At 42.0% G+C, this 14,523-nt stretch overlaps 1 protein-coding gene across 6 annotated transcripts; it reads left to right on the forward strand.

The window, feature by feature from the left end:
- The first annotated feature begins 518 nt into the window (after positions 1-518).
- Positions 519-13,697, forward strand: fbxw2 (F-box and WD repeat domain containing 2). Of its 6 annotated transcripts, none has more exons than XM_064354370.1 (9): positions 519-1,624; positions 2,648-3,157; positions 4,166-4,360; positions 5,851-5,984; positions 6,483-6,569; positions 6,916-7,085; positions 7,813-7,860; positions 8,237-8,300; positions 8,712-10,454. In XM_064354370.1, the coding sequence occupies exons 2-9, from the start codon at positions 2,668-2,670 to the stop codon at positions 8,844-8,846; spliced, it is 1,323 nt and encodes a 440-aa protein (XP_064210440.1). In that variant the 5' UTR covers positions 519-1,624; positions 2,648-2,667; the 3' UTR covers positions 8,847-10,454. The 6 variants fall into 6 exon arrangements, 5 of the variants coding, with proteins under 5 accessions (XP_064210440.1, XP_064210441.1, XP_064210442.1 ...); XR_010332847.1 differs by lacking the exons at positions 8,237-8,300; positions 8,712-10,454 and adding exons at positions 10,461-10,634; positions 10,974-11,112 and having other exon boundaries at positions 538-1,624; XM_064354371.1 differs by lacking the exon at positions 8,237-8,300 and having other exon boundaries at positions 527-1,624.
- The last annotated feature ends 826 nt before the right edge of the window (positions 13,698-14,523 follow it).

Below are 14,523 nucleotides of genomic sequence, written 5' to 3' on the forward strand. Positions count from 1 at the left end.
CGGCAGGTTGCATTTTAAACAGGGCAGGCAACCCACGCTCGCCCATAAACCCAGATCGACTCTTCCTGTGCTTATGTTTTAAACTGCATTCTTTGCATGAATAAATGAGCACCATTCAAAAATGTGATCCGCCTGGCATGTCCCTCGCTCAAATCGTTACATATATTTAATCGTGTGCAATTTGCCAGCAAAGGTGAAACTGCCGAATACAGACGCAAATGCATTTGTATAGTCTGCAGTGCCAGAGTACGAGAAAGCAATACACGAGTCACTCAAACCTACTTTCACCCTCAAATATTAAGGCAGAGTGGCAAGGTAGGCATGTCATGTGGACCCTCTACATAAATTCATCACTTCCGAAGCAATCTGCATCAGATTGAGAGTGCAGAAGATCTAGCAAGACAATTTAACTAGTTTGTTGAACCACCTACAGCGAATGGGCTAGCAGCAGACAACAAACACATACAAAAACATTTAGTTCGTTTACCATAACGTTGCTTTATTGTACTATACATTCCGTGTTGGCCACTGCTAGTACTACCGGCCGGCAGCTAACAATAAATTAACGTCAACGGTCTATATCCTTGTGTGATCATTTTAGTGTATATAGTTCGCCTCAGCAGGGCCCTCCAGGAATCACAACGGAGCACAGTGTCTAATTAACTTGTGACTCTTAGTAGCCAAATTATTACACTTTACGACAATGGTATGCCAGCAGATCAGTTGTGAACAAAAACAATGCATGCAATTAATGTATCATGCTGTACAGTGTCAGGCGATTGCCTTGTCAGCCATCTTACTGCTGCAGCTGCTCCTCCCCACGTTAGCAGAGAGGCTAACAGCGCTACGGTCTCTGACGTTAGCTACTTTGATGTCAAACTGAACTTCCTACTACGAATAACTTCCTGTGGCTTCAGACAGTTCCAACTGAGGCGGTTTTGTAGTTAGGTAACAGTAACACAGCTGGTGAACTGTGTGTACATTTGTTGTTTTCGTAAAATCGTACTGTTTAATTAATTACGTTATATTTTTCAGATATTAAGTCAGTTAGCGTAGCTCCCAAGCTAACTGCCCTCGTCCAGTGGCAATCAAGCTCAAGAAACAAAAGCGGCCTTAGCCTTGTTGCCTGCATACAACCGAGCTCAATTTTATCGTCTCGGGCTGAGTGGACCAACGTGAACAAGCATTACCGTTTGGTCAGCGGTATTTTGTGTCACGTATTTGGGGTGTGGGGGTTGTTCCTCTCATGCGTTTCCGTAAAATGTGTTATCGGTGAATTATGAGGAATGCTAGCTAGCTAGCTAGTCCAAAATGCTAGCTAGCTAGTTGGCTAGTTAGCAAACTTGGATCGTTGTTGTCAAACATTTGAAAATAGCTAACGTTAAGTCACAAATGCATTTGACGTTTTGCTGGCTGGCCGTATTGCACGATCCTCATCTTGTTGGCTAGCTAACCCCCTTTTCGTAGCAAACTACAACTAGCCTTTCGCTGAGTGAGCCACGTTAGCTTGCGTAAATGTTTCTACTGCACGAGTGAAGCAAAGGGTTTTGAATGTACTTATCTGCAAACCTTCTCCTGGAAGTTACCCGCTACCACCGATAGACTACAAGTTCTACGGGAAATGGTAAGACAATCTGTTGACAAATTATCCTGTTAAGGTTAGCCATCTAACGTCAGATCACACATGTTGGGCATTGACTTTACAATCATAACGCTGTGGTAGCAAATGGATAAAACGTCGCTCGCATTAAACAGGTGGTAATGACTGGTCTAGCTGTCGGTTTAGAACGCTATGTGTTAGACTAGCTGGCAGTGCTTTTACTTTTGTGCTTTTTGTCAGTTATATTCCTTGAACGAGATTCTAACATTACGGGGCTATTAGCATATAAACCTAACTGCTAGCATTTTGTCAAAAGAATGTATTGTTCTGTGTAGTTAGGTGCACGTTAGTGGCCTTTACCGCTGAAGTCTACCGTTCCCTCGTTCAATGACACCAATTGAGCATTTAGCTTTGGGAATGCTAATCGCACACCCATACAACAAGCGGCTATTTCGCTGAAGAGGCAAGACGAATCAAGTAGGGGATGCCTCCTGTGAATAATAGCTAACTGTTCGTTGAAAATTTTTACTATTCGGTTTATTGAATAGTTGGACAACTACTTAATAATATGCCAACTGCCCTGGTGAATTGCTTCTTTAAATTAAAGTAGGCCAATTTGCTGTGTAATAATGTCAAATATGCAAGAGGGCCCTGAGTAAGGGTGTCAAGTAATGCCAAAAATAGTAGACCCGTGGAAGCAGTTTGTAAAATCATCTCAGCCAACTACTAAAGCAGCTTATATTATGACAGTGGTTTGCTACGCAGTTACAGATTGTTGCTACAGATAGTTGTCTTTAACCTGGCTGAAATTAAATGATTGAACTGTCTTGAATCTGCTGAAGCATGTGACTATGACATGCCAGTGTTTGGGGGGGTGGGGGTGCTAAATTAACTGTCAGTCACTGACCTATTTCTACCAATCCGAAGGTACATGACAATTGCTTGATATCAGTGTCACAGATAGCGTCTATGTAACCTCGGCCATTTTCTGTTTCACAAAGCTCCATTCTCCAACAACTGCAGCGTCATTAATTCCCACTCCGACAGGTAAACTTTCACGTGAGCTCATGGAGAAGAAGGCCTTTGAGGGATGGCTGGAGTCGGTCTCCGCCTCCTTCCTCACGCTAACCGACCAGCAGAAGAACCAGTCGCTGGACCACCTGATTGGCCTGAGCGGGGCGGCGCAGCTGCGGCACCTCTCCAACAGCCTGGAGACGCTGCTGAAGCGCGACTTCCTCAAGCTCCTCCCCCTGGAGCTCACCTTCTACCTGCTGCGCTGGCTGGACCCCAAGACCCTGCTCACCTGCTGCCTGGTGTGCAAGCAGTGGAACAAGGCCATCAACACCTGCACCGAGGTGTGGCAGGGGGCGTGCCGCGACCTGGGCTGGCAGATCGACGAGTCCATCCAGGACGCCTCCCACTGGAAGAAGGTCTACCTGAAGGCCAAGCTGAGGATGAAGCAGCTGAAGAACCAGGAGGCCTTCGAGACATCCTCGCTGATCGGGCACAGCGCACGCGTGTATGCCCTCTACTACAGGGACGGTCTGCTGTGCACAGGTGGGTACAGGGCTCAACACCGTGACATACCGACAAAGCAGGGAGGAAGTGTTTCAGTTTGTCCCTCTACTCCTCAGCTGATTCGTGGAGAGAGCTCTGGTGCAGCATGGCTACAGTGCATCATGCAGGAAGGGTGCCTGATGTACGTAGCATTTTGTAAATGCTGTGTAAAAAAAAGTTGTGTAAGTCGCTCTGGATACGAGCGTCTGCTAAATGCCTGTAATGTATTGTAATGTAGTGAAGGGGCTGAATTAAATCAGCGGTGGCTGAAGTGAGCTTCCTTCCTCTCACTGTGTAGTAAATGCAGTTAACACACCTTCGTTGCTTTCATGAGTCTGGATCTGTTGCTAATTTTATGGTGAAAATAAGCACCAGCATACTGTGCAGCTCTCCAAGACCAACTTGGATCACACTTACAGTAGTAATTGAATTGGATAACAGTGTAGAGGATAGGGCTCCTGAGCGGCTTGTCCTGTTAAGGCACTGATCTTGTGTGTCGATGGGGCCCCACAGTCTGGTGTCGAATCCAGACTGCGCTAGGGTTGTGTCTGTGGCCGGCAGCACAGTTGCCGTTGGCATCGCATGGGGAGGTTTTTTTTTTTTCAGTCAGTCAGTATGACAGCCTTTTTTGCAGTCGGTCAGTACGACAACCTCACACAAGCTAGTGACCCCTCTCCTGGTGGATGGGCCACCCGCTGCCCATCTGCTGACCTGTGACATGAAGCGTCCTTGAACTCATGGCTACGCAGGCCTGACGTGTAGACCGTGAACATAAGCAGCGGCTGACGGCACATGTTTCGGGGGAGAGCACACGCTTGTCAGCATTCTCTTGAATTGATAACAGAGGTCGCAGCAATGGCCGCTGGTGAAAACGATCTGGCATCGCCAAACTGTGGGAAAAGCAAATAAGCAATACAAATAAAACCCAACTGTTACACTCCTGCCATTGAGGAGATCACTGCGACCAACCATTAAAGGTTGTAAGGGCTTCTGGTTCTGTTTTTACAGGCTCTGATGACTTGTCTGCTAAGCTGTGGGACGTGTGCACTGGGCAGTGTATCTACGGCATCCAGACGCACACCTGTGCAGCGGTGAAGTTTGACGAGCAGAAGCTGGTGACGGGTTCCTTTGACAACACGATCGCCTGCTGGGAGTGGAGCTCGGGAGCGAAAATACAGCACTTCCGCGGACACACTGGCGCTGGTATGGCACCGCTCAGCTTCTCTTTCGCTCTCTCTCTTTAGATGGTCGGCGAAAGAAAAGTGTTACTCGCGCTACCGTTGAGATCCTTTTTGTGGGCAAGTGTCTAAAAGCTCTGCAGTGTGACTGTGGAGACCATTCTGCCTCCACCTAGAGGCAGAACTAACACTCGGTCAGTGGGGATCTGGAGCTTTAGCTCAGGGCTGATTTTTACCCCTTCATTTGTTGTGGGGCTCATTAAACTACTGTTGCATGGCAGAGTATTCTACTATGTAATATCCTTTCATGAATAGTCTCATATCGCGCCAAATAGGGGTGGTTTGGCTTCAACAGTAGAGAGACTGGAAGTTTGGCATTTATTTAATTGATGTCTAATGTGTGTGCATATTATGTCAACTATAACTATATTATAAACAGTGGTTTGGTTTGGTTACAAAATGGGTATTGGCCAGTTTTGATTATGCCGAACCTGTTGTAAAGTGGAAGAAAGAGTTGACATTCCATTATTTGAACAAATACAGGGGCATTTAAACTGGTGTTAAACTGGTGGCAGGTGAAGCAGTGGGTTGAAATCAGTTCTTCAGTTGCTCCCATTACAGATAATAAATTACTGCACCACTCTGTATGTGTAAACATTTTTGTGTGTGCAAAAAAATGACAGTGGATTTGATTAATTATATAGTCCAGTGGTTCCCAAACTCGGTCCTTGAGTACCCCTGTGTATGCTGGTTTTCGTTCCAACCACAGTTGAAATTCCATAATTATAACAAGTTGTAGGCTAACTAGGTGCTCTTCGTGTTTAGAGGTATTATTTACCCTCTTCAACCACATTAGGTAAGAAATAGCTAAGCATTCCATGAAGAATAAAATTCCCATGTTCACACTGTGCTTATTGTGCTTCATTGCAAACAATTACATTAAAAGGTAAATTATTTTTAGCGGATCAAATTAAAGATTGAGGTGTGTCAATAGGCTTCTAATTGGTCAAAGTGTGGACATCTGGCCACTAAAACTAAGCATCTGGAAGATAATGAAGAGTTGAAAGACAAAGCAAATGATAACGAGCCGAACCTGCATTGTGTCAATAAATTTCAGGAAATTAAATTAAATCACTACATGTTCAGGGGTCTATTGATTAATCTCATTCTTTCAATTGGTCCAAAAATGTGTTACCTCTTCTATGTAATTGTTTGCAATTAAGCACAATATGAACATGGGAGCTTTATTGTTTATGGCTATTTTTGACATGATGTGGCTTAAGTGGGTTAATAATCCCTCTAAACATGCTAAGCACCTAATTAAGAAAAATGAACAACTTGTTAAAATTCTGGTATTGCAATTGTGGTTGGAATGAAAACCAGCATACACAGGGGTACTCCAGGACCGAGTTTGGGAACCACTGATATAGTCCATCCTTGGATAAATGAAATAAATCTCTCAAGTCTGAAGGTCCAGATTTGTTTACTCTTCCCTCTCTCTCATTGTTCATGCAGTGTTCAGCATAGATTACAACGATGAGCTGGATACTCTGGTTAGCGGCTCAGCCGACTTCTCCGTGAAGGTCTGGTCTTTGTCAGCAGGGGCCTGTCTAAACACCCTTACCGGGCACACAGAGTGGGTCACGAAGGTAGGAACCCCCTCCGTCACACACACGTGCACAACGCGCACACACACACACACACACACACACACACACACACACACACGCACCTAAAATAAAGCAGGGAGCTGCCTGGAGTAAATTAATCATTTGTTACATTTGTCTAGTTCAGTTGCAGAGGCCTGAGGCTGAACAGGCCAATACAACAAAAGTCTGTCCAGTTACCTCAGGCTTCAGTAAGCAAACACCATCAGTCCTATAGTCTCACAATGTTCACTTGTGCCTTTATGTCTTTGCTTATTTGATATGTAAATAAGAGACATCTCTCTTAATAGCTTTTTTAATGTATATTTCATTCAAAGAATGTTATCTTGCCTGGGCACCTACGGTGGATTATAAATATAGGATGGCCAGTATTTTTTCATTTTAATTTTTAAATATAATGTTGAAATCTGATGAAGTAACTTTTTTTGTCTGAAATGTGAGACAGTATGTTTTTTTTCCCCCCTTTAATCCCTAAATCAGGTGGTCTTGCAAAAAAGCCAAGTGGAGTCTCTGATGCATAGTCCTGGTGACTATATTTTATTAAGTGCAGATAAATATGAAATCAAGGTAAGGCTATTAATCATCCGTCTCATCTTTCTTTTTTCCTTTTACACTAAACACATTTTTGTCAGTGTCTACCACTTTACCGTGCGGGAATCTCTGTTATATTTCAAAAGGACCAACAGAGGGAGCTCTGACACAACAACTTGTTCATATTGTTTGGAATGGGGGGGGCACATTGGTGGCTTGTGAATGTGTCTTGGTGTAAACCCTGATTGCCTTCGTGTTATATTGAGACCTTAGTTGTGAAAATGTTAGAGGTTTTCCAGCACGCTGAAGGTTTAAAGCGGCCCCTTTGCCGCGGTTGTTGCGAGTAAAAGGCCGACGCCCCCGTTCCTCTCTCTACGAGCAGGTGTGGCCGATAGGCAGAGAGATCAACTGCAAGTGCTTGAAGACCCTGTCGGTGTCGGAGGACCGCAGCGTGTGCCTGCAGCCCCGGCTGCAGTTCGACGGGCGCTACATCGTGTGCAGCTCCGACCTGGGCCTCTACCAGTGGGACTTCGCCAGCTACCAGATTCTCAGGTACCCGCACCGGCCGTCTGCGCACTTCACCGCCACGTTTTTGCCACAGCGGGGAGAGAGAGGGACATTTGCTCAGGCAGTACGCGGGCGCCTCTGTTTTTACGAGCCCTGAATTCCGATTCCCTTCCACCGGTTCCCGTGCGCAGCGCTGAAAGCCGGTTTCAGACTCCGGCAATCTGTGCGATTCCAAGCCACGGAAGAACGGTGAGGGAATTAGCTCAAAGTGCAGCTTCTGGTTTTGTTTCCACGTTTTTTTTTTTTTTTTTTTTGTTTTTTTTTTTTTGAGAAACTGGTAGTTCCTTTAAAAAACAAGTTAATATTTGAAGTACTTGTTTTTTTTATTCGTAACTCACACATTAATTAGAGAGGAAGTATTGGTGAATACACAATGCTGTGTGCAATCAGTGTCAGTTTTGGGGGTGGAGTAGGGGAGCTTTTTATTTCGCACTCCCTCTCATGTTTCACGCTTTTTAAAGGCGTTGCGCAATTGAGGAACTGATGAGCTAAGTGGCGGGAAAATTGGGGGAAGTAACCAGTTACCACACGGGCTGTGTTCAGTTTTCACATTTCAATGTTATGCATCCCACACACTAACGGGGAAGGGCAAGGGACTATCTCAGGAGACTCCTCGTGTTTGTGTGTGCCTACTTGTGTGTGTGAGTGACTGTATTGAGTTCACAGCTTGGTGAGCCCATCTCTGTACTAATTGCATCTGTTTCTACAATAGTAAGCCAGCAGCAGGGGAGTTGTTGAAGTGGTCGCATGTGTCAGAACGGTAAGAACTTTACACAACTCCAATTCCCCCCCCCCCAAGAGAGAATACCCCCTGTCCCCCCACCCCACACCACCCCACCCCACCCTACCCCTGAAGGACTGTTACTCTATCCCTTTTGTTCTGTCCTTTGCTTGCCTGTCTCCATACCTGTGTTTTGTGTGGAGGAAGGGGTTTTAGATTCAGTGTAGTGTGGCTTTTTGTCTTTGAAGAGAATGCCCCTGTGACTTCTGCCTACAGCTGACCCCGCATCCACAACAATAACTGGATATATCAAGCATCACAGCATTGTGTATTCATCAGCACTCTTGCGGTCAAATGCGGAGGATAACTGACTTTCTTACACTTTAGTACAAAATATACACCTTTATGGTTCCAGATATGAAAGACATTGTGTTGCAGGAATCCAGCAATCTGCAAAAACAGCCCATGTCACTTTAAAGGTACTATAGGTCAAATGTTATTTTTCATTAATCGTGAAGACAGATCTGCAGTGTAATTAACAGTATCAGAAATAAGGGAGTCCTGAAGTTTAGTATCGTTTCTGCAGTTTGATAGGGGTGATCCTGATTTTGAGTTTTGATATTGAGCACAGTGTGCTCCCCACTGGCCACCAGCAATATAAAACAGAATTTGTGTGGTGAAAATACAAGAGTCATGAGTCACGTTGAACAGGAAATTAGTCAGTATTTGTATAAACCCATCCTTGAAACAAGGAAGTTAATACTGTTCAGTTTGGACGAAAAGAAAAAGTTACCCAAAGATGCCTTTTTAAGTATTATTGAAATAGCCTATTGCGTATCGCATTGGTGAGATCGCATTTCTGATGATTGTCATTTCTTGTTTATGCCTAGATTTCCCAGTGCACCGATGATAATGTCCAGGGCCAAAACTTTCTTTTTCAGAGAACAACACATAACCCCCCCTCCCCCCCCCCCCAAAAAAGTTTTAGAATACAGTTGACTGTTAATGTGGTTAGTCATGTTTAGTATCTTGTTTGCTTTGGTGTGATATTTGACACTCCCTGCAAATCACATTTTCGGAAGAACTTGATTTAACCTCCAGCTTAGTATAAAATGTTTCATGTTTGCTTTCACTATGTACAGAGCTCTGTACATATGCAACTTCTTATCAGTTTTCTCACTGCTCGCTAAAGCTTTCCCTCCTTATTTATTTCAATAAAATGGTAAACCGTCTGTCATTGGATTGTTTATATCATGAAGTTGAATTTGAACATTTTTGTTTTCTTTTTAACCGCCATTTAAATATGTCCCTTCCTTGCGACTTGTGTTGCCAGATTGGACCATTTCACTCAGGTGGGATTCTCTTTTCCGGTTGTGTGGGGAAATCAATTTTTTTTATTATCTTGGACTGCTTGTTTCCCTCCACAGTTACGGTAAATGACCTGAGATTGATCATAGTCCACTGCGCAAGAACTGCAGCAAAGGCAGAATTGAGACATTGATGAGTCAACGTCTAGGTGATAGCAGGGAAAACTAGCGGCCGGTATTTTTATTGGCAAAGTTTTTTTTGCAGCTTTTTGTTCCTGGAAAAAGTAATGGCAACAAAGTCCTGAAAAGCTGAGTTAAAATTCAAATTGGTTACAATGAGCATGATAGCGTGAACATGGTTGTGCCTTCCGAATTGAGGAGATAAGGGGGGGGGTGGCACTGTGCTCTCGCAGCAATGTCTTCTATGCAAGCAAGGTACAGCAAAAATTCTCTGCTTCTCTCCTATAAAATGGACAGTATATGCACCATTTGGTGTATTTACGTGCCATATTAATTTCATATGTTGTGCGATGCTATGCTAAGACTAAGAGGAGAGTTTTTGCTTGCGCTAACTGCTTTTTACTCGCACAAAACGGGCCTCATTCACAAAACATCCGTACGTGTGTATTTGATCGTAAACCATTTTGCCATTCATCATTGTTTTCTTCATCTGTATTTTCTTCCTTATGGAAATCACATGAACAGGATTTTGCATTAAATTTGCAGACAGCCAGCATTCATCATCTCTCTCATACACCTGGGATATGCACAAAAGCAAAGGTCTACACGTGTCTCATATTGTTTTTTTTTTTCATAGGAACATTTTTAAGAACAAAAGTAAGAATAATTTAAGATTTGTGAATGAGGCCCGATTGCCTTTTGTCTCATTTCCATCCTTGTGAGTTTTGTCGCTGATTTGCCAACATAGGATTGCATTAAAAATTAACGAACCTTTACGCGGCCATTATAATTGTGTAACCATTGTTATTGTGTAGCATTTTTATTGTACAATGTGCAGTAGTTGCGTATCACAGACTGATATAATGATATATTTGAATGTCAACTTGTCATTGGGTGTTAGTTAAATTTGTAAGAAAACATAATTTTGTTGGAGCAAGGACAATCAGGTGGCCAATTAGGGGGCCTTCAGAAGGTTTGGGGAAACCCCTCGTACAAAAAAGTCACAATTAAAGATTTATTACAACTTTTTTCTGCAACCATTTAGGTGCTGTATATCACCGATATCACAAGACATTGAATCAGTATTTCATAGGACCTAATCGAATACACTGAACCTATTGTCTATTTCTTTTTTGTCTTTGTTTTATCCAGTTTTTTGTGGCTTGTATGCTGAGAAAACCAAAAAGTATTTTCCCTGTCCATTATTGTAAGGAGAATGTTGAATTGAAAGTCAAACCACATGTAACACTTCATTTAAATTGAACTAGTTATCTTCCATCTAAGAATTTGGTTGGATTTTTTTTCTCCTATAATTTTAAAGCAATGGTAAGTAAAGCATACATTTTCAGAACCTTTTCTGTTCAAATTTATAAATGTAAACAACCAATTGTTGGAACTGCTATAGTTGCTTTTTTGTATTCACCTGTTTTGTCATTTGCTTACTGAACCCTAAGAAATGTTAGAATCTTGCCTGTGTGTGGCCTTGTGTGGTTTAGGGTAAGATGTGAGTTGTGGTTACATAGCAGTTTGTCGCAGATGTTTCCTTTGACCTCCTCCCTACTCTTTTTGTCCCCTAGTTGGTATGTTTATAGGGTACAGGAAACAGGTTTAACTCCCCTGAGCAGTTCTACACCATTGCTTTTGTTTTTTGTCTTTTTTTTTTAGGGTTATCAAAACGCAGGATTCCGCCAACCTGTCCTTGCTGAGTTTTGGAGAAGTTTTTGCCCTCTTGTTTGACAACCATTACTTGTATATTATGGATCTGAGGACAGAGACAATAACGGGCCGCTGGCCTCTGCCCGCCTACAGGAAGTCCAAAAGAGGATCCAGTTTCCTGCCCGGTGTGACTTCCTGGCTGAACGGGCTGGATGGACAGAATGACTCTGGGCTGGTATTTGCCACGAGCATGCCTGATCATAGCATTCATTTGGTACTGTGGAAGGAGAATGGGTAGATGCCGGAAATGCCCTGGTGTGTTCAAAACACAAAATCCGAATAGGTAAAAATCGATTGGTGCTGCTTATTTCGAATATGTGGCCATGAAGTCAAGATACTGCATGAACCAAAGTTTTGCAAAAAAAAAACCTGCTGCACACACAAAAAAAAAAACATGAAAAAAACCACACACACAAGAAGCATTGTGCAACTCCCAGCTTTGTAGGCAGTGTAAACGGGTGAATACAAGCCAGTCAGCATGTGCAGACCACAACCATGTTACACAAACATAGCACCTGCTGCGTGTATGGCATTTTTATTCTTTTATAATTTTTTGCAAAAAAAAAAAGTCAATGAAAAGTAAAACATTATCACCAACTTGTTTGTGAGGAAACCTGCGTCTGTTCTCAACACCTTTGAATTCATTTTCTTTTTGAAATCATTTTATAGCAGAGGTGCAGTTAAAACTGTTGGTTTGCTTGGTCGACTCAGAATGATTCGGAGGTAAGTATCCAGACCTATGAACTCTAACTGGAGTATTCCCTGTTCTCCCACCACCACCACTGATGTGTTGGAAATATTTCATTAAAATGGCAAATGTTATAACTGTGACTTGGAAAACAGATCAAACAGCCTGCATCGTAAAACTCACAACCCTCCCCAATCATATGCTTTATTAACATACATGTGTATGTGTGTGTCCTCTGGTTAGGTTTCAAGGTATTAAAGTCACCTTAAGTTTATCAAATTTAATTTCAGTGTTTTCACTTTTAATTAACATCTCCAGTGTGAGCAATGGTATTACAATTAGATTTTTGGGTTTTAACAGTTTATTTAAATGAACACGTCACGCACTATACCCACCAGTGCAGAATAAGGGTAATTTGTTTGGTCAGTTAGCTCTTAAGACCATGTGTGACACGAGTAAATGGCTTGTGTTTTTCCCATTGACACTTGTTTATGTAATCCTGCACAGGCAATCAGCGCAGTCGACGGCCTCAGTAAGTTCTGGCAGATTTTCCATGGTTTAGAACGGGGAGGGAAAGTACTGTGCCATATAGTTTTGTCTTCCTGAATTTCACCATTATTGCAATGTTTTTTTAAAGGCACCCCTACATGATGTACTGTGTATCTGTGTGTGAGCAGTACATATTTACAGCAATATGTGAGTATTTGTACATATGCATACAAGTACTTGTATATTAATGTGTAACGCATGTGTGCGTGTTTTGTGTATGTGCACTTGCATATGCACCCAAGTGTACACAGCAGTGGACAAAACCATAGCATCACCCGTTTTTAATGAGGTGTATAAATCTGGAAGTGAATGAACTAATATAAAACTGTTGTGTATATTGTGTTGTGTCAGCTGACTCGTACTATATCAGTTGTCCAATCATATGGAATGCTCAAACCGGGCACCGGCTTTGCACAAGGGCATCTCTTCCTTTGGCCTAGGAACAGTTCTTTTAATGCGTTTGAATAAATGGTATCAGGATTCCATGGAAGTAAAAATGAGTGATGCAAGCACGGATCCACTACAGCATGTACTGTATAAATATGTTGGGTTAGTTAGTTTTTGAATACATTTACAAGACACCCTGCCCTCACCCCCAGGGCGAACCTGTACACAAGCTTTAGTCATTTGTGCCTTTTTTGTGTATTTGGTGCAATATATTTCCCATATAGGCAGCAACATTAAATGTCCTTAATTGGGTTTTGGAAAATGTAAGCAATAGGTAAGGATGAAATTTCTAATTTGGTCACTTGGTGGGGCAGTAACTATGTTGTCATGCTAGACTTTATAACGACCGGGAACATCATGAAAAGCTCTGTCCTTAAAAATCTTAAAGCCATTATTGAACATCTTTCACCGATTGGTTTTTTTTTTTTTTAATAGTATCACTTTAAGCATGAAATGAGTCAAAGCTGTGTATGGTCTATAGTAGACAAGGGTTTTGCTTTCAAGATTTACAATTGTTTATACATAAGTTTTAAAGATTATACAGATGTTTTTTGATAAATTGAAACTTCACTTAAGCTCCACCCACACTTGCATTAAAAAAATGCTTAGAGTAAAATTTAGTTGTAGGATGATGTGCATTAAAATATTTTTAAACTTAATGGTGTGAACCATGCGCTTTGGAAATGCTATAAGTGATCAAGGCCTTAATTTATTTATGCACTGCATTATTCCAATTATATTTAATTAGCTCCTTACTAGAAATGTTCAATAATGATCTGAAGGAAAAGTGAAACTGAAGGAACAATTTCTGCCCTTCATAGGCTACTGGAACATTCCATTGTTTTCCCCAATACAAAGTAACCACCCTCCATAAATTGTTTGCCCAAATTTCTGCTGATTGATCTTTTCACAATGTTAAGACTTTCAAAAAAAAATCTGATTGTCTTTATTTTTATACTCTATATTTCAATATAAAAATCCTTGTCAAATGCTTGTTTCAGAATGATTATTATGATTTGCACTCCTTTGGGTGATGGCGATATGATTTTGTGCAGAAAAATGGAACAAAAGTTTTTTCCCCAAAATAGAAATGCTCCATGATCTGTCCAGAATGTGGTATTTTACCAATACAGAGCATTTTAGATGGTAGATGACCACACTGAAAGATGAGACTCATAAACACAATGAAGAGCCACATTAGCTTTTGCCAAATCCCTGTTCCCGTTAAATAAGTTATTGAGGGGCTCAGAGTCACCAGACTGAATCAGCACATTTCATTCTCCAAAAATCTGGCCTCTGGCCACCTTTCCCTGACAAGCAAGTGTGGCTATCAAATGGTCTGAGGAGAAAGTTTCTTTTTTACATAGGACAGATCATTTAAATATCTGCACGTTTAATAAAAAGTTTCCCTCAAAGCTAAAGTGGTTGCAGTGCTTACAGTGCTCTTTTTGATGGCGCTGCTTATCAAGTTCTGGAAAAATCACATGACTAAACAAGTATGATTTTTGAGGTTTTGCCTTGGTCTTCTCAAGTTCTGTCATGACAAAGACCAGCAGGAAGGCTATAATCTACCCCCACTGTCTCTGCTTTCACCTTCCTAGTGCAGCCTATCCTCCTTGGCTTACTGAGTAGTTCTAATCTAAGGCTTGTTTTGCCCGTTTTTTGCATAACTTGTTTTCATAAGTATCTACGGCCTCCCTACTGCTTCCTCTATGCACTGTAGTTGTACAGGGTTTTAAGGCCTGTCCCACATCCTGCCTGACTTCCTGTACAAGTGTGCAGAAAACTAAATGCTTATTTAGTTATTAGTACAGT

The sequence above is a fragment of the Anguilla rostrata genome, chromosome 10 (assembly GCF_018555375.3).
Source record: "Anguilla rostrata isolate EN2019 chromosome 10, ASM1855537v3, whole genome shotgun sequence".
NCBI classification, from domain to species: domain Eukaryota; kingdom Metazoa; phylum Chordata; class Actinopteri; order Anguilliformes; family Anguillidae; genus Anguilla; species Anguilla rostrata.

Bases quoted from the DNA above. Each gene is read 5' to 3' on its own strand.
- fbxw2 (XM_064354368.1), top strand. From the start codon at position 2,668: ATGGAGAAGAAGGCCTTTGAGGGATGGCTGGAGTCGGTCTCCGCCTCC. The intron at 4,361-5,850 runs GTATGGCACCGC...TTGTTCATGCAG, and splicing joins CCGCGGACACACTGGCGCTG to TGTTCAGCATAGATTACAAC. The intron at 7,086-7,812 runs GTACCCGCACCG...TTTCTACAATAG, and splicing joins GCCAGCTACCAGATTCTCAG to TAAGCCAGCAGCAGGGGAGT.